Source organism: Oncorhynchus nerka, linkage group LG4 (assembly GCF_034236695.1).
Source record: "Oncorhynchus nerka isolate Pitt River linkage group LG4, Oner_Uvic_2.0, whole genome shotgun sequence".
Lineage (NCBI taxonomy): Eukaryota > Metazoa > Chordata > Actinopteri > Salmoniformes > Salmonidae > Oncorhynchus > Oncorhynchus nerka.
Genome location: NC_088399.1, coordinates 67,441,943 through 67,463,854, shown reverse-complemented (window position 1 = coordinate 67,463,854; position 21,912 = coordinate 67,441,943). Strand labels below are relative to the sequence as shown.

General features: G+C 40.0%; 1 protein-coding gene across 2 annotated transcripts; it reads right to left on the bottom strand.

Moving 5' to 3' along the window:
• Positions 1-1,126: 1,126 nt before the first annotated feature.
• Positions 1,127-18,757, bottom strand: LOC115128489 (hepatoma-derived growth factor-like). Of its 2 annotated transcripts, none has more exons than XM_029658358.2 (6): positions 18,189-18,757; positions 13,372-13,448; positions 12,925-13,069; positions 12,483-12,638; positions 6,716-6,904; positions 1,127-6,289 (listed from the first exon to the last, which is right to left on the bottom strand). In XM_029658358.2, the coding sequence occupies exons 1-6, from the start codon at positions 18,273-18,275 to the stop codon at positions 6,269-6,271; spliced, it is 675 nt and encodes a 224-aa protein (XP_029514218.2). In that variant the 5' UTR covers positions 18,276-18,757; the 3' UTR covers positions 1,127-6,268. The 2 variants fall into 2 exon arrangements, with proteins under 2 accessions (XP_029514218.2, XP_029514219.2); XM_029658359.2 differs by lacking the exon at positions 18,189-18,757 and adding an exon at positions 17,546-18,140.
• Between the last annotated feature and the right edge of the window lie 3,155 nt (positions 18,758-21,912).

Genomic DNA, 21,912 nt, shown 5'->3' with positions numbered 1-21,912 from the left:
GATAACTATGTAAACCTCTCTAGGACTAGGTGACTTTTATCAATATATTTGTGTGCATTTACCCAGAAAAATGAAACGCTAATTAGGCTATCATAAAGAACTACAAATGCGATGATGATGATCTGGACGAGACTGCCGAATCGAGGCAAAGGTAAGAATCTCTGGATGAACTATCCAATGTTAGCTAAATGTAGTCATAAATAACTTGGCAAAATGTGTTTAAAATGGACAATTCTGTGCAAGTTTTAAACTGACACAATACCTGTTAGCAAAGTTGTCTGCTAGAGATGACGTGCAAGAGCTTGCAGGGATTTGTAGTTTTGCATGTCTACTTCGACGCTAATAAGCATTTTCGATTCAGAGTAAATAGAGCTGAATATATTAACAAAAAGTTGCCTTGTCCAAGAGAGATTGCTGGTTATCAAAACATAACAACCAAGTCAAAATGAACAGCGGATAAACGATTGGAAGCATTTGTTTAGGTTTAGGTTTGTTTAGGTTTTATTGGTATTACGACACCTCCACTGTGGGGCTCTACAAAGACTCTCATAAATACACTTTAGTCTTAAGTGATTTCAATGGGTTCATAAATTTAGGTTTACCCATTTCACAGGATAAATAGGAAAATGCTTTGACAGGAAGTTAATGGCACTGTCAGATAGTGGACTTTCCAGTAAAAGATATGCCTGCCTTCTTGCATCCACCATCTAATATATTTAGTGGCAGCGGTGGTAAGGAAGTAGCTGGCACGAGCCTTTGCTTGTGTGAGCCGGAACAGCTCATAGGTCAGGAGCCCATCTCCTGTTTCTGTAGCGTGAGGCAGCTTAATGTACAAGTACACCCCTGGAAAGGATGCTAGTCTATCACAGGGCCTCACCCAGATCCAGCTCCTTTATGCTGAGTGCCAAGCAGAGATGCAGGGATTGAACTCTCAACCTTCCAATCTCAGGGCGGACACTAACCACAAGGCCACTAAATTGGGTGGGATGAACGTTAATGTCCAGGTTGAATGATTAGAGAGGAATGTGCACATTGTTAAGAAAGGCACTGCTGGGTAGGTGTCCTGACATAAGTTCACAATCACAGGAACATAGAAAAAGTTACAAAACATGACAGGCAGGTGGCCTCATTTTGTCATCAACATGTTTATTGAGTTTAACCAAATGGACTGGTGGCTAGCTACAATGGAAGAACCAAGCGAGAAGCGTGGCGAACTGACAATCAGGCCATTTTTTTTCTCTTTACGTCCACTGTGAATTGCAAAGGTGGTGAGGATGTGGCAATGACCCAAAAAAACATTTGGAATCGTTCTGACAGCATTAGGTTTTAAAAGTTGAAATGTAGAAGGGAAAAATAATGAAAGCTCCAGAATCATGTAGTAGGTCAGTCAGCATACAACGTTATCTATGAATGAGTGACAGTCTAGCAGTTGAAAAGAAAGGCTCAAGGAAAGGTCTGGGCCATATTCAGTACAAACTTACAGCAGTTCTAAGGCCTGGTCCTGCAGCGCCCCTGTGAGTCGTGGTTTTCAAAACGAGTCAATGAATGACTTATGGAGTTCGAAAGACCTGATTGAATGCAGATATGGATTTCACCAAACATGGGCCACAACGAATGAATGACATCCAATCATACAAACCAGAATACACAGGGATCCCCCACAATGACAATTACAAATAACATACAAATAAGGGAGGGACCAATAAAATGTGAGAAAGGGCTCCCCGAAATAAAAACCATATTGAATTTCAAACATCAACAAAAGGGTTATTCTTACAAGCTAAAAGTAAAATAAATCTTTCAAAATTTGGTTTAGCATCCAAAATCATAGGACAATACTCAATCAAAAAGGTATCTTTGCTCCAGTTCAAAAGGTTTGAAGGACAAGTCACTCACACCGAAATATCAAGGTAACACAGTACACACTCAAAGCATGTCCCACAGTGAATAGTATCATAAAAAAGCAGAGCAATTACCAAATCAGAAACGTAACAACCATGTACCCAGACAGGTCGTCTACACAGTGTTGAAGTGTTATGTTTTCACAAGTGGCCCAATATCACAATAACCAGGACACCATCTTGTTGGACATTGGCTGATGTCCTTCTCATTACATTGTCACCATTAAAGCACCATAAAAGATGGATGACATTGTACATGTATGGACAAATGAACAGTGCAGTGGATATTAACATGAACTATCAAGAAATATATTTAAGACATGAGCGATACCTTACCATAAAACCCTCATATTCAAATCTGAACCTTGAAGCCACTTCCACTGCTTTAAAAAAAAAAGTAATATTCCTTCCCTCTAATCAGGGACTGATTAAAACCTGGGACACCAGGTAGGTGCAATTTATTATCAGGTAGAACTGAAAACCAGCAGTACTCCAGACCTCCTGGGTAGGATTGAATGCCCCTGCCATAGAACAATGTCCTTCCTAATCATATTACACACCTGAAAGTACTGTGCTCCTTCAAAACATGTCACTGGTTAATACCAACAGTTTCACAAGACATCCAGGAATGTTTTTCTTGCTTTTTAAGAATGCACATTTCATTTTGGGGTATTTTCTGAAATATAGTTTTCCCTGAACTCTTTCCATGTGGGAATTTGATAGGGCTGAATTGGAATGTTTCTTACAGAAGAAACATGACAACCAAATGCATAAACATGGTAGCAAGTGAAAGTGAACAGATAGAAGATGGAAATAATTTGACCAAAAGTTGAGGATAACAGTTTACCTGACAAGACTGAATCCAAACATTACACTTGATTTTATGTGCATTTTACGTTTACTGTACTTTGCCACATTTGTTGATAAAATCTGAAAATACTCTGGATACATCCAGTAACATAAGAATATTCCTGGAAAATGTGGGGTAGGTGCAACATAAGGGTTTGAGTGAGAGGACTATCTGGTGCCTCCATGTGGCCAAACACCTTTCCAAAGTGTGCACAGTTACTAAGTCATTCCGATGCACTTGTATGACTCAAAGAAGAGTCGTCAACTATAGGGTGCTTTTTTTTAAGCTCTCCTAGCTGTGCCATTGAGGAACTAGAGCAAGCACACTTGTAGTCGTTTTGTTTGGAACACAACCTTGCATCCACGCCATCACACAATTACTGTTTATGCAATCCAAAAACAGACCATTATCATTTGAAATCTGGGTCAGGTGGGCATAATTTGAAAGCTTGTTCTATTGCCAACATCACTAGCTAAGTTATAAAGTACAATCTTACAACGTTAGGCTTTCACAAGGCAATTCAGAGAAACGGATAGTAATTTTGGTGTGCATAGAAAAGGAGTCAAGTGCATTCAGTTGCGTGAACTGCAGCAAACTTGCTTCACAATAGACAAACACAGGCTCATTCTGTTCAGAACCACCCAGGGTATGACGCCATGTCATCTTGTAACTGTACATCCAACATAGTGATCATAAACGTTGACCCTGTATATGACATGAGTTTTACGATATGGAAATGTGAGGTGCACATTTGGACTCACGGGTGTTTGGCTTGCTTGATGGACATCAAAACAGTATTTATTATCGTCAACATCTCATCTTTCAAAATACACTGAGTCCTCTTAAAATGTAAAGCATTTCCCTCACTCAGACAAATTTGCCAAAGTTATCCAATTAGCGGGAGGGATGGGGGCAACTTCTCTCTCGTGTGCAGTACTCAAGTTTAGAACGGCTGTCAGTCAAAACCCATACAGCACTGTGAAGCACAGAACCTGAGCTCTGACGTCATTTATAGCATGTTACTCTATAGCCACTGCATTCCAATTTAGTTGCTTAGCAGGCATTTTTCAACCAATATACAGGTATGAGTGTAACAGGTTAAGACAGGGCTTTGCAAAGTGGTTTTGTTCTCTTGTGTTTATGTGAATAGATTTGTGACATTCAATAAAAAGTTAATTCTATGGGATCTAAGTGTCAATGAAGACATTTGGTCACCTCCCATGTACAGGCAGCATGCAACATGTTATGTAGCTTTAAAGCGATAGTTTTGCTAGCGACAACTTGCTAGTGATCTAAGAAAAGTTAAATATCTTAAAAGTGAAACACCACGAGTAAGAAAATACATCCCCTATTTCAAAGTCAGGCCGAGGAAAAACGTAAGTACAATTACTATTATGTACAGTGCATTTGGAGAGTAGTAAGACCCCTTGACTTTTTCCACATTTTGTTACGTTACAGCCTTATTCTAAAATGTATTAAATATTATTTTTGTCTCATTAATCTACACACAATACCCCACAATGTCAAAGTGAAACAGGATTTTAGAAATGTTTGCAAATGTATAAAATATTAAAAACAGAAATACCTTATTTACAAAAGTATTCAGACCATGTGCTACGACACTCGAAATTGAGCTCAGGGTCATCCTGTTTGCATTGGTCATCCTTGAGATGTTTCTACAACTTGGAGTCCACCTGTGATAAATTCAATTGATTGGACATGATTTGGAAAGGCACACACCTGTCTATATAAGGTCCCACAGTTGACAGTGCATGTCTGAGCAAAAGCCAAGCCATTAGGTCGACGGAATTGTCAGTAGAGCTCCGAGATAGGGTTTTGTCGAGGCACAGGTCTGGGGAAGGGCACAAAAACATTTCTGCAGCATTGAAGGTCCCCAAGAACCCAGTGGCCATCTTCTTAAAAGTTTGGAACCACCAAGAATCTTCCTAGAGCTGGCTGCCCTGCCAAACTGAGCAATTGGGGGAGAAGGGCCTTGGTCAGGGAGGTGACCAAGAATCCAATGGTCACTCTTATAGAGCTCCAGAGTTCCTCTGTGGAGATGGGAGAACCTTCCAGAAGGACAACCATCTCTGCAGCACTCCACCAAATCAGACCTTTATGGTAGTGGCCAGACGGAAGCCACTCCTCAGTAAAAGGCACATGACAGCCTGCTTGGAGGCACCTAAATAACTCTCAGACCATCAGAAACAAGATTCTCTGGTCTGATGAAACAAAGTTTGAACTCTTTGGCTAGAAGGCCAAGTGTCACATCTGGAATAAACCTGGCACCATCGCTACGGTGAAGCACGGTGGTGGCAGCATTATGCTGTGAGGATGTTTTTCAGCGGCAGGGACTGGGAGACTAGTCAGGATCGAGAGAAAGATGAACGGAGCAGAGTACAGGGGGATCCTTGATTAAAACATGCTCCCGAGTGCACAGGACCTCAGACTGGGGTGAAGGTTCACCTACCAAGATAACGCAGGAATGGCTTCGGGACAATTCTCCAAATGTCCTTGAGTGGCCCAGCCAGAGCCTGGACTTAAAACCGAACATTTCTGGAGAGACCTGAAAATAGCTGTACAGCGACGCTCTCCATCCAACCGGACAGAACTTGAGAGGATCTGCAGAGAAGAAGGGGAGAAACTTCCCAAATACAGGTGTGCCAAGTTTGTAGCATCATACCCAAGACGACTCAAGGCTGTAATCGCTGCCAAAGGTGCTTCAACAAAGTACTGAGTAAAGGGTCTGAATACTTATGTAAATGTGATACGTATTTATTTGTTAATACATTTGCAAAAATTTCAAAACAACCTGTTTTTTTCTTTGTCATTATGAGGTATTGTGTGTAGATTGAAGAGGGGAAAAAACTATTTAATCCATTTTAGAATAAGGCTATAATGTAAAATGTGGAGGGGTCTGAATACTTTCCGAATGCACTGTACACACCTTAAAGCCAAGAACATAAAGATGTGTTATTTTTATAAAGCACACCGTCATAGATAAAAAGCTATCTAATATTCTCAAACCAACAAACCACAAAACTAAAAACGTATTTAAAACAGGATAAGCAGGATTCTCATGTCAAATGGAAAAGCATTATAAATGTCATGTTCAAAAGATTTTCCCCAAAATTGTGTTTTTGTTTGCTTATGTTCAGATTGTTAAGAAACCGGCGGGCGTGTGTACTCTCTAAACTGTAATGCATTTTGACACCTAGCAGCTAGACTTCATAATTGCACTTAAAAAAAAAAATGTATACATCCGAAACCCATTTCCTCTTGAGCATTGCATTTCTCCTCACTATTGGTTTGACAACAATTTAAATCCTGGGATATTCAATACCCCCAACTGGCAAGTAAGTTTGTTTTGCCTGTACAATTTCTATATAGGTCTTAACACTTTCCAGTTACTTAATAACAGCAGAAACCTAGCATTCAAAGATTAGCTAATTATGTTGATGCCCAAAATTCCATGGAAAAGAACCACGGGTCCTTGGTCATCCTCGGAGGGTTGCGGTTATGCACTGTCAGTCACAGGCTGAAAGAAAAGCATGGAGAAAATGTTACATTGCATCAGTAATTTATGTTTTTAAATCATGTTGAAATAACCAAACACCACTAACTATTCAAAGTTAAGTGGATCAGGGGTGAGTTTCTCAAAAACCTCGTTGCCAGCACAGTACAACACATCTCTTCATGACACAGCTCGCGTAGGACAGCAAAGTGCTTAATTTGAATTGCGTTAATTCAAGCACAGAAGATTGTCAAGAGAAATAACAGGCCATATTAGCTACAAGGCGTTTGGAAAACTCACCCTGTTGTCAGCCCTGAAGTATGACCAAATTAATAGATATTCTCCAAACAGGAGGTTGGTGTAAAACACAGTGAAGGGTACATTCATTATTATTTTGTGTTGTTGTTTTATGTCTCTGTAACTCAACGTGTAAAAGACAGCTTCCCTCACCTTCTCTGATGTTAATTGGGCCTCGGTCGGTGGTTTTGCTTGGCTCTCTGGCTTTGGTTCACCTGCAGAAGACAGAGCTGTGGGCTTAGGCCCTGCCTTGTCATTGAGCTTCAGCTCGGTGTCAGACTTCTTGCTATCCACCTTCGAGTCACCTTTGCACTCTGTGTCCTTAGGTCGTTTAGGAGAGCTCTTCAGAGAGAAAGACACATGACCCTTATTCAAGTGCCATGTTTCCACAAGTCGGCAAACATACACGATTGCTTACTTTCTTACGTTTTCTTTACTGATTCAAATAAACAACCTCTTAAAAACCTTTAAAATACCATGTAATAACAATTTCTTTACGAATAGCAAAGTGACCCACACCTGCACCTTTCCTATTTATTTGGCAGCACTTTATAATATCACCTTGTAGTAAAGCATTTATAATGGATTAGTAAATTGTTTATTAATTAAAATCAGTACTCCAACATTTGTTAATGTTAGTAAGCTAGCTATTCACATATTTATAAACTTCTAAAGTATGTAGTAATGATCCATAGGATCATTTATATGTATAATATAGGTCCTTATATGCCATTTAATCATTAGCTATGTATTTTTGCGTGGCTTCATCTAAAGTGAGGGCGAGGCAAGCTTCAATGCCATACAACTCTCCTTCTGTGGCCTCCAATTGCTCTTAAATACAAGTAAAACTAAATGCATGCTCTTCAACCGATCGCTGCCTGCACCTGCCCGCCTATCCAGCATCACTACTCTGGATGGCTCGGACTTACGTGGACAACTACAAATACCTAGGTGTCTGGTTAGACTGTAAACTCTCCTTCCAGACCCACATCAAACATCTCCAATGCAAAGTAAAATCTAGAATTGGCTTCCTATTTCGCAACAAAGCATCCTTCACTCATGCTGCCTAACATACCCTTGTAAAACTGACCATCCTACCAATCTTCGACTTTGGCGATGTCATTTACAAAATAGCCTCCAATACCCTACTCAACAAATTGGATGCAGTCTATCACAGTGCAATCCGTTTTGTCACCAAAGCCCCATATACTACCCACCATTGCGACCTGTACGCTCTCGTTGACTGGCCCTCGCTTCATACTCGTCGCCAAACCAACTGGCTCCATGTCATCTACAAGACCCTGCTAGGTAAAGTACCCCCTTATCTCAGCTCGCTGGTCACCATAGCATCACCCACCTGTAGCACGCGCTCCAGCAGGTATATCTCTCTGGTCACCCCCAAAACCAATTATTTCTTTGGCCGCCTCTCCTTCCAGTTCTCTGCTGCCAATGACTGGAACGAACTACAAAAATCTCTGAAACTGGAAACACTTATCTCCCTCACTAGCTTTAAGCACCAACTGTCAGAGCAGCTCACAGATTACTGCACCTGTACATAGCCCACCTATAATTTAGCCCAAACAACTACCTCTTTCCCTACTGTATTTATGTTATTTATTTAGCTCCTTTGCACCCCATTATTTTTATTTCTACTTTGCACATTCTTCCACTGCAAATCTACCATTCCAGTGTTTTACTTGCTATATTGTATTTACTTTGCCACCATGGCCTTTTTTTGCCTTTACCTCCCTTATCTCACCTCATTTGCTCACATAGTATATAGACTTGTTTATACTGTATTATTGACTGTATGTTTGTTTTACTCCATGAGTAACTCTGTGTCGAACTGCTTTGCTTTATCTTGGCCAGGTCGCAATTGTAAATGAGAACTTGTTCTCAACTTGCCTACCTGGTTAAATAAAGGTGAAATAAAATTAAAATAAATTTTAAAAAGTATACATTAGAAATACTTTATCTGTTTTGAGTGACCAGTAATTTCTTACAAAAAGATGGACATGAATTGGTAGACATTCCAGCAGTACCTGATGCTCCTTATTAAGGTCTCAAAATAGCCTAGAACATATGGTAAAATAATAAGCACACAATACAGGATGTTAAAAGAAATATAGCGAAGATTTGTCACAAAAACTGATGTAAAACAACTGTTTCAAGGTCATGAGGAAGTATTGTAATGCTAATGTTTTTCTAACGTTGTCAACCTCTCAAACCAGAACTAATCATTAAACAGGGAGATGTAGCCGAACCGGCCAGCTTTTCTCCAGTGGATTTTTATTCATTCATTACATACAGTGCCTTCAGAAAGTATTCAGACCCCTTGTCTTTATCCACATTGTTACGTTCCAGCCTTATTCTAAAAAATTTAAAAATTAAAACAGCAATCTACAAACAATACCCTGTTATGAAAAATAATAATTTGCAAATGTGTTATATATAAATACCTTATTTACATAAGCATTCAGACCCTTTGCTATGAGACTCAAAATGTGCATGCTGTTTCCATTGATCATCCTTGAGATGTTTCTACAACTTGATTGGAGTCCACCTGTGGTAAATTCAATTGATTGGACATGATTTAGAAAGGCACACGTGTCTATATAAGGTCCCACAGTTGGCAGTGCATGTCAGAGCAAAAAAACAAGCCATAAGGTCGAGGGGAATTGTTCGTAGAGCTACGAGACAGGATTGTGTCGAGGCACAGATCTGCGGAAGGGTACCAACACCTTTCTGCAGCATTAAAGGTCCCCAAGAAGTGGCCGCCATCATTCTTAAATGGAAGAAGTTTGAAACCACCAAGAGAAGGGCCTTGGTCAGGGAGATGACCAAGAACCCGATGGTCACTGACAGAGCTCTAGAGATTGTCTGTGGAGATGGGAGAACCTTCCAGAAGGACAACCATCTCTGCAGCACTCCACCAATCATTCCTCAGTAAAAAGGCACACGACAGCCCGCTTGGAGTTTGCCAAAAAGTTTTTGCTTTGTCATTATGAGGTATTATGCGTAGATTAATACATTTTAGAATAAGGCTGTAAGCTAACAAAATGTGGAAAAAGTCAAGGGTTTTGAATACTTTCCAAAGGCGCTGTATGTGATAGAGTTAGAAATGTTACATGCATAACCTTTACATTCTTCCAGTGCCTCAGTCTTTTTAAAACGCAGACTATTTTCACACTTCGCTTTGTTTTGGCGGCATTCCGACTAGCCTTTAAAGGCATTAATTCTTTAAACGTAATACAATCAAATTTGAAAGTAATGGGATAGTTCAGTGAAATTATGTATTCAGGTATTTGTTTTCTTACCACATAAGAGGTCTATGGACTTCTCTAAGGAGCAACTGCAATCCACACTTGGTTTTGGTAGAAAAACCACTGCCATGAAAAGGGTCGTGTTTGCATTTTCGGACGAAGGTATACACCACACTATTACAACAGTGTGACTGTTTGTATTTGTATTTATTAAGGATCCCCATTAGCTGTGGCCAAGGGATACTCTTCCTGGGGTCCAGTAAAATTAAGGCAGTTATTCAATTTTTAAAAATAACTATACAATCAACAGATTTCACAACACATTAAGTGTCTGCCCTCGGGCCCCTACTGTACTACCACTGTTCTGGAATAAAATGTTTATTATATTTCCTTTAACATCCTCTGTAGAGTGTGATTATTGTTTAACCATCAATATGTCCTAGGACATTTTGAAAACTTAAATCTGGAATGCTTGATGGTGAAACTGCCATGTTCATTTGCAATATTATAACAAAGAAGTTAGTGCAAAACAACAACAACATAAGAAATTCCCCTCGGACATCACTACATGCGCGATAAAACAGCAGAATATGTTCTGCACGCTGTGCGACACTCCTCACCTCCGCTTAGTCTCCCCAAAAAACAAAAACATATACAGTATATTAACAGTGGCACTGTTTCCCCTACTGCAGATACCATCTTTAAAGGAGCATCGAGTTCTGCTGGAATGTCTACCAATGGCATGTCAATCTTTTTGAGAAATTACACTGGTCACTCAACATTATATATAGTATTTATAAAGTATAAATAGCACTCGCTTGAGACGAGGCTATGCAAAAAGACTCATGATTGGTATTTAAAATAATTGTATAATATTTATGATTAGATTTATTAAACATCTGAAGAATTATCTTATTATTACATAAGTTGTTTATAGTTTTTTACCCTGCCCAGATGTTTCCTTTCGTTTGAAAGTCTGTTTCTTAAATCCTTTGTTCTTTTTGTTGTAATGAATTCTTTCATCATATTTTAAATACCTTGTAGAAAATACACTTTATAACACAGTCAAGAAGCATTATGACCATCATATAAGTCAGATAGGCCTATCACATACTGTACAGGCCCTTATATCAGTCATCAGAAGAAAAAAACGGTGTCTTGTCCTCCTGAAATCTGCTCCTGCAGTCACTTTACTTCTACCTACATGTACATATTACCTAAATTACATAGACTATCCTGTGCCCCGGCACATTGGCTCTGTACCGGTACCCTAGGTATATAGCCTCACTACTGTTATTTTACTGCTGATCTTTACTCATGTTATTTTTTACTTAACACTTATTTTTCTTAACTGCATTGTTGGTTAAGGGCTTGTAAGTAAGCATTTCATTGTAAGGTCTACCTACACCTGTTGTATTCGGGGGATGAGACAAATACAATTAGATTGGAAAGCGTTCCACAGAGATGCTGGCCCATGTTGACTCCAATGCTTCCCACAGTTGTGTCAAGTTAGCTGGATGTCCATTGTGTGGTGGACCATTCTTGATACACATGGGAAACTATTGAGCATGAAATACCCTGCAGCGTTGCAGTTCTTGGCACAAACCGGTGTGCCTGGCACCTACTACCATATCCCTTTCAAAGGAACTTTCTTTTGTCTTGCCCATTCACCCTCTGAATGGCGCACACACACACACACACACACAATCCATGTCATGGCTTAAAGCGCCTCCTTTAACCTGTCTCCTCCCCTTCCTCTACACTGACTGAAGTGGATTTAACAAGTGACATCAATAAGGAATCACAGCTTTCACCTGGACAGTGTCATGGAAAGAGCAGGTGTTCCTAATGTTTTATGCACTCTGTATAATGCAGCCTAAAGCAGAAAATGGTATCATTGCCTGTGAGTAAGTTCTTCGCCAATACCGGCCAGTGCCAGTCATTCGCATGAAGAGGAGACGGAGATACAGGGTTCGCAGATGTGGGTTCCTTGTGAGAATTTGTCGGCGAGTGGGTGTTACTTTTATCTTTAGTGAGTTATTAACCCAGTTATAGATCATTTGTAGTTAGCAATACGGGAGTGATTGCTTCCTACACGAGCACAAAATGTATACATTTCTAGACATCTTAAAAAAACGAGCCATGTAAAAGGGCTTTTTTGTCTTAAAGGGGCAGTGTTGTATTTTGAAACAGGTTTGAATAAGCTAAGTAGCCAATAGGCAGAGGGTAGCATAATTTGTATGATTCTCTGTAATAATGTTATGGGAATAATAATACATTTGATTTTGTAAAGTGGTTTCTGGCATCAAACAACATTTTCAGTCACCTTGTCTGAAGGACAAGCGGATAAAGAGGTTAAAAGTCTCATGGAATGTAGGCCTTCATTGAACATCACACATTGTCTGCTACTGTAGGCTGAATGATAGAACAGCTATTTCCATATTAAAATGTTATGGGATGCATTTTCGCCATTGTTTTTGATGGTAGGCCACTCTGGTAGGTCTACATTATGATAAAATAGACTGTTAAAACTAACTTAAAGTGGGTACAGCCTCAGTGTTCACTATAAACGTTCAAGTTGGTGCTCAGCAGACATGAAATTTGCTCTGTGCCGTAAAAAGAAAAAAATGGGAACATTGCTTGTGACTGACACTTACCTCGACGGAATCCCCAGCTTTCCTCTTGGCCCCTCCCCTGTCGGTCTTCTCATCGATGATGAGGGTCCCTTCGTCCTCATCACTGCTTCCTTCTGCATTCCCCTTTCGCGGCACACCTGCCTCCACCACCCCCTCTGCTGGGGTCTCCTTTGCCAGCTGAAGGGAAAAGAACATAATTTTGACAGGAAAATGTGGTGAATTACTCCCTGTATTTGCTGAGGTTGAGTATAGGTAAATCTGTATTTGGGAGTACTTTTCGTCATGGATGATAAAGTAATAGGGATTTTGTGTTACCAGAAAAGGAAAAATAAACATTGTGCGGTGAGCTTCTTAATATTGGCTAAAATCATGTCATGTGTCACACAGGAACAAAGGCTCATGCACGTCGGCAGGTAGAAAGACACGACCCTTTCCGTCATAATCTAAGCACGCACACACACACCTCATAACCTGCGGGTTCGTGTATCACCGTAGGATTGTTCTCAATTTCCCATAGACCCTCACTGAAGCCTTTCCTCTTGGTGGGCTTGCCAAACTTCTCCTTGCCCTCCTCATAGGGGAACAAGTCCTTGGGACCCAGGAATGCACTGAGATGGCAAAATTTTAGAAAGTTCAAAGGTTGACGCATGCAACAACCTACAGAGCTTCAAATTACTATTCTATGGAGCTAATTCTAATTCCAAACGAACCGCCTAATGCACTTGTGGAGATTTGGAGAGAATTTGATACGCGAAAGAAACAATATGGTGGTAGCTCCAACTTGTTCTCTGATAAGCTAGTCTGTATTTTCACCATATTACTTCTCTCAGATCTCCACAAGTGTATTGAAGGTAGGGGCTCATTTGGAATTGTGATAGGATTCGTCGCATCAAAAACCATATTCACTTACGTCTCATGTGTCCCAAAGAAGAACACTTGGTACTTGTTGGAGGGGGACTTGACTGCTCCTTCGGGTAACTCATTAATCTGCGGAAGGAAACAGGGAGTGCAATCTTTTAGTGAGTGCATCTGTTACGTCCCCCAGAAAGAAACCAAAAACTGTAGCTCAAACAGAAGGTGAACTAACAAAGAGTCACTAACAACCAAAACTAAACAGGTTCAAAAAGGGTTTCAGAAGGACACTCATGGGGTGTCCAACTGGGACTTAAAGGCCCCAATCATGTCTAAATATGCCCAAGAGGAGGCAAACACAATTTAAACCCACACCAAACTTAAAGATATGAAGCAAACCAAAAAAAAATGGAGCAAAACAAAAACAAATATAAGATAAAGGATTGTTTTTTAAGAAATCAAATAGGGAGAACCAACTAATGGCGATAACCCTCCACATCTCTCAAGGCAACTGGAGCACTAGGACAGCCGTTCTTAAATATCACCTGTGCCAGTACCTGATATGGATTTATGAATTGCAGGAGCTACCACAAACAAGTACATAAAAAAAATGTTGGCTACTGAAACAAAGAGAAGAGACAGACCAGTGTAAACAAAGACGCCAGTGCTCCATTAAGGTAATTAAAAATGTACTTCACACTCGACAGGCCTGGTTGTCGACAGGTTCTTTAATGACTGACCAACACTTGTTTTGTTACTCAAATACACACACAGCGTAAATGACTGACATTTAGTTTTGTGAAAATGGTCTCTTCACTGACTCACTTTGTGCTGAACAATAAAAAACAACACAGTGTGTGTAGGTTTGGCATTATGGGCTAGTTTATGGAATAGTACTGATTTTTTGTTTTGCGTGCTGTGAATGTGTTATGAATGTGCATGCACATCTGGGATCATGCACAAATGTATTAATTACCCAATGCTTATGTGAGCGTATACTTTTCTGCGTGCTCATTTGCCACATTCTTTGGAGTAGTTACACATTTGGAGGTGTCCAACATGAACATACACACACAGAAATAGAAAGACTCATTCTAAAAATGAACATTTCAGCAGTAGGCCTAAATTAGTACTCTAATTACATTTCTTATTCAAAACTATCTAAGATCAAAGGATTAGAATTGTTTCTATTTCCATTTATCCACAAACTCAACATACAATTCTGATGAGCAGATGATACAATGATGTCATGTCAAACATGTAAGAGCAAATATAGCGTACCTTGCCAAGACTAGCCATAGAGTAAGAACATTTGGATTGGCATGTTCGACAAGGTTATTCTGCAGGACTTGAACCCAAAAGTTAAGCACCAATCTCCAACCTACTGAGCCATATGAATTTCACATTATAGCTTGATACTCGTGAAGTGGTGGAAAAAGTGTCCAAAATTGTCAAACTTGAGTAGAATTTTAGATACCTTAATAGAAAATAACTTAAGTCACTCATTAAAATATTACTTGAGTAAAAGTCTAAAAGTATTTGGTTTTAATTATACTTAAGTAAGGGCACACTCCAACAAAGCATGCGTTTAGTGAGTCCGCCAGATCAGAGTCAGGGATGTTCTCTTATTCAATAATATGAATAGTAAAGTACAGATACCCCCACAAACTACCCCCCTTAAAAGATTTAGATGCACTATTGTAAAGTGGCTGCTCCACTGGATGTCATAAGGTGAATGCACCAATTTGTAAGTCGCTCTGGATAAGAGCGTCTGCTAAATGACTTAAATGTAAGTAGTACTTTAAAGTATTTTTACTTAAAGATGCAATGTGTAACTTTTTGGGCGACCCGACCAAACTTCTAGATCTGTCATTCACATGGAAAGCAAGTCTAAGAAGCGGTTGATATAGCGGGCATAGAACATTTCTATGCTTCCCATGCTTATGTTTTGGGTTTTTTGCACCACCATTTTCTGGTTGCTAAAACTAATAGTGGACTAATTTCAGTTTGTGACAAAATAAGATTGTACACTATCTAAACAGCTGTGAAATACATTTTCCATAACCCAAAATATTGTTTCAGCTCTTTGAGGCTGGTGGGAAAAAAAACGAAAGTAAAAGTAGCAAAAAACAATTAAGAACGGGAAGCATAGAAAAAAGCACACCTAGAACATATTTAAATCATGCAAAAACACAGTGTTGGAGAAGAAATTAAAAGTGCAATATGTGCCATGTAAAAAAGCTAAAGTTCAGAACATATGAAAGCTGGTGGTTCAATATTACCAGTTCTCCAATATTTGCAGTTAAGAACTTTTAGGTTGTAGTTATTATAGGAATTATGACGCGTCAACTATTTCTCTCTATACCATTTGTATTTCAAATACCTTTGACTATTGGATGTTCTAATAGGCACTTTAGTATTACCAGCCTAATCTCAGAAGTTGATAGGCTTGAAGTCATAAACAGAGCTGTGAAGCAAGCATTGCTAAGAGCTGCTGGCAAACGCAGTAAAGTTTGAATGAATGCTTATGAGCCTGCTGCCGTCTCCCACCACTCAGTCAGACTGCTCTATCAATTATCAAATCATAGACTTAATAATAATAATATAATAAACACAGAAATATGAGCCTTAGGTCAGTAATATGGTCAAATCCGGAAATTATCATTTATTCTTTCAGTGAAATACAGAACCGTTGTGTATTTTATCGAACAGGAGGCAACCCTAAGTCTAAATATGTCTGTGACATTGCACAACCTTCCATGTTATGTCATAATTACGTAAAATTCTGGAAAATTAGTTTGCAACGAGCCAGGCGGCCCAAACTGTTGCATATACCCTGACTCTGCATGCAATGAACGCAAGAGAAGTGACACAATTTCCCTAGTTAATATTGCCTGCTAACATGACTCTTTTAATTAAATATGCAGGTTTCAAAAAATATACTTCTGTGTATTGATTTTAAGAAAGGCATTGATATTGGTTAGGTACATTCATGCAACGATTGTGCTTTTTTCGCGAATGCGCTTTTGTTAAAACATTACCCGTTTGGCGAAGTAGGCTGTGATTCATGAAAAATGAACAGGCACCGCATTGATTATATGCAATGCAGGACAAGCTAGTTAACCTAGTAATATCATCAACCATGTGTAGTTAACTAGTGATTGTTAAGATTGATTGTTTTTTTATAAGATAAGTTTAATGCTAGCTAGCAACTTACCTTGGCTCCTTGCTGCACTCGCGTAACAGGTGGTCAGCCTGCCACGCAATTTCCTCGTGGAATGCAATGTAATTGGTGTCCAAAAATGCTGATTACCAGTTGTTATGAAAACTTGAAATCGGCCCTAATTAATCGGTCGACCTCTACTTCTTAGACTTGCTTTCAAGTAGAATGATAGATCTATAACTCACATTTCTATGAGAATTTGGTCAGGGTGGCCCAAAAAGTTACATATTGCCACTTTAAAATCCGTGAAGGGAAGTGAACAAGAGCACACTTCGGAAGCAAGGAGATTATTGGGACACAACACAGGACACCTAGGCTACCTTGTTTTCAGATTAAGACTACATAAAATTGAGAGGTACCCATTATCTTTCTCTGTGGGACACAGCTATGGTGTTCCAGGGATCTGACCAGCCATGTCCTGTATCTATGGTCATCGTAGGCTGACAGCCATTCTGAGCTTTCTGATATCATGCTCTATATCTTACTTTTGTAACAGTGCCCTCTAGGCATATGGTTGTGAATTTCTGTCATGTACAGTATACTGCCATCATGAGCAATGCACAATTAATACAAATGAACAAATAACACATTGTCCTGAAGACTACTTTCTTTTATTTATTTTTTGCTTCAGCTGGTCATTTCCCAATGTTATTTTGGGGAGGCTACTGTGCAAAAGTATAAATTACAGAGGTAAATTTGGCATGACTTTTGACGAAAATAAATTAATGAAACTTTTAGAAGTTTCCAAACGCTGTTGTTGCATACATTGGCAGAATATTTACTTGAAACTAATTCACGTTGCCGAAACAGTTAATTACACTTCAATGGATTTGGAATGCCTCGGGAAGGGAGAGCACCAATTAAAGCAATGTGTGTTGTCCTTTGCCCGAGGATATAACTTCTTTTTTATATATATATAAACAATGGCAATTCTCATTAATGACAATAAATCACCTACTTTCCCCTAATTTGGAATGGAGTCTAGGCTAAAATACAACATTTACATTACCGTTACAATAGGCTCATGCATTCCTTCCAGACAATCAAACGCCGCCGCTGCCGCCAAATATTAACCATACGGGAATTACCACATTGTAGCAAACTCGGTTACAGTGTTTCAAAGAATCCATTTCACGACTCGCCTCAACTTTGTCTCACATTCACATTGTAAAATGCTACTAGTTGGACTTGGAATAGCCTAATATCCGAGTGGTAACTGTTCTTAAACGTAGGCTACTCGAGACTATTTGTTACCGAAGTTGAAGATGTTATACATGTTTGTTTACATGAAGCCAGGATCTATCGAACAGCCTATACTAGGCCTCGTACCAATGGTTAAATTAAACCGTGCCTCTGCGAACTGAACAGTAATAAGGACGGCATTTTCTAGGTTACTGTAAAAGTATGTTTACTACTACAAATAAATGATTTCGCATTTCTCAAAATCAAACACCGAATGTACAAAAAAAAAATGCCACTAGCCTATTTCACACCACGTAGTCATACGCCAATAAACTTTGCAAAGACCAGGGGGTAGGCCTCGTTGAACTGATCTAGCAGATAGGCCTACATGCATGTGGACTAGAAACAAAAAGAGGTAAGCCTACTATTAGCGTTTGGTTAAGCAAGAAGAAAAGTATGAAGGAGCTTACCCTCGCGGGCCAATGTGGATAACCCTTCATTTTCGCAAACACGAGATCCCCAGGCTTGTATTCTTTTTGCCTATTCGACCTCGGCATAGCTTCTCAGCAGATGAATAAGATATATTTTTAAAATATATATAAATGTAGAATGTCAGTTTACTGTTGCAAGTAAGAACAACGAGATATAGCCTCCCAGAGGATTGCACTTGTGAGGTTAAGAGCTCCAACTTTGGGTGGCTTCAGGTTTTCGCGTCAAAATTAAATCATGCGTAGAAATTTGGAACATGGACGCAATCGAATTGGTAACTTTGCGCGATCCAGAGCTTTGCAGAGTGTGGTTAAAAGCTGCAGCTATTAAATGTAATTTTCTTATTTAAAAATATAATCATTCCGTTATTCCTGCCGTCGTAATCCTCTGTAGTCTATCTACAGACCTTGTTTTTGTTTGAAATTTGGAACCGCTTCCCTCTCATGAGCAGATTCATTATCTGGGATTGACTAGTATGGTCTAGGCCAAAACCGAGGTAACAAAGATATTGGAATTCTGCAAGATTACATACCCTCCATGGATTCTAAGGAACAGAAACCTTCCAATACACCAACAAAAATGCCTGTTTTGTATTTGATTTGCTTTAAAAGGTCAATTGTCTATAATATTCTACTGATAAAAGATTGTTTATGTATTTGGGTAGCCTATCTAGGGAGAACCAATACCATTTTCTCCACTATTGTGCCGATCCAAAAAAGGGTACTGTACTGGCTCTATTTTCATTCTCACTTTCCTTTGCAGCACAGTTCCAGAAATCTTATGGTAAATGAATGCATAACCGGGCCAGGCCAAAATTCAGCATGGCGCAGCCCCACTGGACTAGTAGTGTGAAAAGGGTTGAGTAGTACACTAAGTATCTCAAACTGATAATTCATCCTGAATTGTCCAACTCTAAAATGTCCCCGAGTTGCTCCTGGTATTCTCAGATCAAGACACCATGTGGGAATATTGAGAAGTCCAAGGTACCTGTAAAAACCTGTGTAAAGATGATTGACATTACTGGATATATCAAGTACATTTATTTTTTAGCATGAATGGGCTGTAAAGGAGTCCAGTCTTCTCTTGACATATTAGCCAAAATCCAAGACCAACCAAAGTATCTCCAATCAAACCTGTTGGGTGTTTTATCATGATCTGTGATGCCAGACTTACTATATTGTCTTATTCTCACATATAAACTTTTGACACTTCATTGTATAGCATCTAAAGTACCTAATTTGACAGGTTCTGAGCCGCACAGACAAATGTGTGAGCTTTGTTTGCAGAAAAACCTTTCAGCAGATTTGGGTCCCTCCACAGTCGTGCCTGAGGATAGCTTCCTTGATATACCAAATAAGGCATCTGCAGCTACAATTTGACTCATATCTGCCTAAAATAAATGAGTCCCATTTGCCTTATGATATTGTTTAAGAAGCCCCTCACCTCTCCACCTGTCAAATCCATCATGTTGTTGTTTCTTGTTGTATACCTGAGGACATAGAGGGGTTCTGATGCCATCTGAGGAGGCTGGTGGAATCCAACAACTAGCATTGAGTTCATGCTGCCAATGTCTGAATTCCTCATATGACTCATTTGTGGAGATTCGTTAAGATCATATTGCTGCTCCAAATAAAGTACAGGAAATGAGAACCGTTTTGTTGTTGGCAGTATTAAAGTCCATTTTAGGATGTTGGGAAATCAGTATTTCAGTATTTCAAACCAAAAACAGTGTGCTGAGTAAAGACAGTAAATGTTTTTAAAACACACTCTTTGGATCAACATGATGGCAACATTACATTTGTAAAAAATAAAACCTTTGAGTGATTGGCTCGCTGAAAAGCTGCTGCTACCCCCTTCGAACAGTCCCACGAGGCAGTCTGTGACAGAAACATAGCATAGCATTTACACTTCATTCAACAATATTAGTTTTAAACCCAGCAATTGCCATTTTATAAAAATGGGCCCAGACATAAGGAGATGAGCAAGCCAAAAGCAGAAGATGGATTATCAGTACTATGATATTCTATGCAGAATATTACTACTATGGTTAGTCCGATTATGCAGAATACTGCAGAAAAGCTAGAATGATCAGGTGCTAACAAACACGTGCTCTAAGGTCAATTGACTGTTCATGGGATACACTACATACCTCCCACAATTCCAAATGATGGACAATGTTTCCACCATTGTGAGACCTAATGATGCCACTGTCGCTACACCGCCAGATCAAACCGCCTCCCTCTTGTGACACTCCACAACTGCCACAGCATGCTGTGTCTGGTGGAGTTGAAGCTCAACAGCTGGGAAGTGAAGCAACAACTCCCACAGTGTCCTCCAGGCATCTATATCCGTCTCTTGGTATGTGTATGTTTAGGGGGTTTGTTTCCCTGACATGTTTGAAGGATATCCATGTACTTTAAAGATACCATGAACTAATGGGTCCTTTTTTCAAATCACCATAGCAATGGTAGATTTGGACCTGCTGGACCTGATAGGAAATAGGTAGCTGCTGTTCTCATTCAATGGGTAGATTTGATTTTTGGGTTAGTATGTAGAATTTTTGTTTGTTTTTGTTTTGGACCATCAGGTGCAAATCTAGCTTAATGTCAGAGTCCAATCTAATTGTTTGTATCCTTTTACAACCTACAATTATGTACATGTACTTTTTTTGGTCTGATATAAAAGTTAGTGCAAAAAGGGTCAATGCAGATGTATGCACTACCCTCTGTAGCGCCATGCTTTTGGATGCCAAGCTGTTGCCATACCAAGCGGTGATGCCAGCCAGTCAATATGCTCTCAATGGTGCAGCTGTAGAACTTTTGAAGGATCTGAGGGTGCATACCAAATCTTTTAAGCCTCCTGAGTGGGAAGAGGCATTGTTGTGTCCTCTTCACGACTGTGTTGGTGTGTGTGGACCATGATAGATCATTAGTGATGTGGACACCGAGGAGCTTGAAGCTCTCAACTCGCTCCACTACAGCCCTGTCAATGGGAATGGGGGTGTGCTTGGCCCTCCGTTTCCTGTAGTTCACAATCAGATTCTTTGTCTTGCTGATGTTGTCCTGGCACCACACTGCCAGGTCTCTGACCTCCTCCCTATAGGCTGTCGTCGGTGATCAGGCCTACCACTGTTGTGTCGTCTGCAAATTGAAAGTTGGTGTTGGAGTCGTGCGCGACCATGCAGTCTTGGGTGCACTTCGAGTACTGGAGGGAACTAATCACGCACCCCTGAGGGGCTCTGTGTTGAGGGTCAGCGTGGCGGATGTGTTGTTGCCTACACTCGCCACCTGGGGTGCGGCCCATCAGGATGTCCAAGATCCAGTGGCAGAGGGAGGTGTTCAGTCCCAGGGTCCTTAGTGATGAGCTTGGAGGGCATTATGGTGATAAACACTGAGCTACACTCAGTGGTCAGATGGTCGTGCAATTGTGGTGGGAACCATGTTCCTGAGTTTCAGGAGTGCCCTGTAAGAGTGAAGGAGGTCGAAGTAGCAAGAATCAGGGCTCTGTCCAGCAAGTGTCCTATTCAGAGACAGTGGAAATTACTGAAGGAGCGAGTGGAAATGAGGACGAAATGTTTTTTTTTCACCCATTCCCTGTGTTTTTTTCTGCATTAAAGTTACCTAGTTTTCACCCCGCCCCCCCCACCCACCCAGTAGGTGGCGGCATGCACCTCTAACATTTGTTTGTGGACCGCCATAATACCAT

What these genes read in the sequence shown, in the direction of transcription:
- LOC115128489 (XM_029658358.2), bottom strand. Translation starts at nt 18,275, where the DNA reads ATGCCGAGGTCGAATAGGCAAAAAGAATACAAGCCTGGGGATCTCGTG. An exon ending in TTCTTTGGGACACATGAGAC is followed by an intron (nt 13,070 to 13,371) that starts GTAAGTGAATAT and finishes TTGCCATCTCAG; the next exon opens with TGCATTCCTGGGTCCCAAGG. An exon ending in AAGCTGGGGATTCCGTCGAG is followed by an intron (nt 6,905 to 12,482) that starts GTAAGTGTCAGT and finishes TTCTCTCTGAAG; the next exon opens with AGCTCTCCTAAACGACCTAA.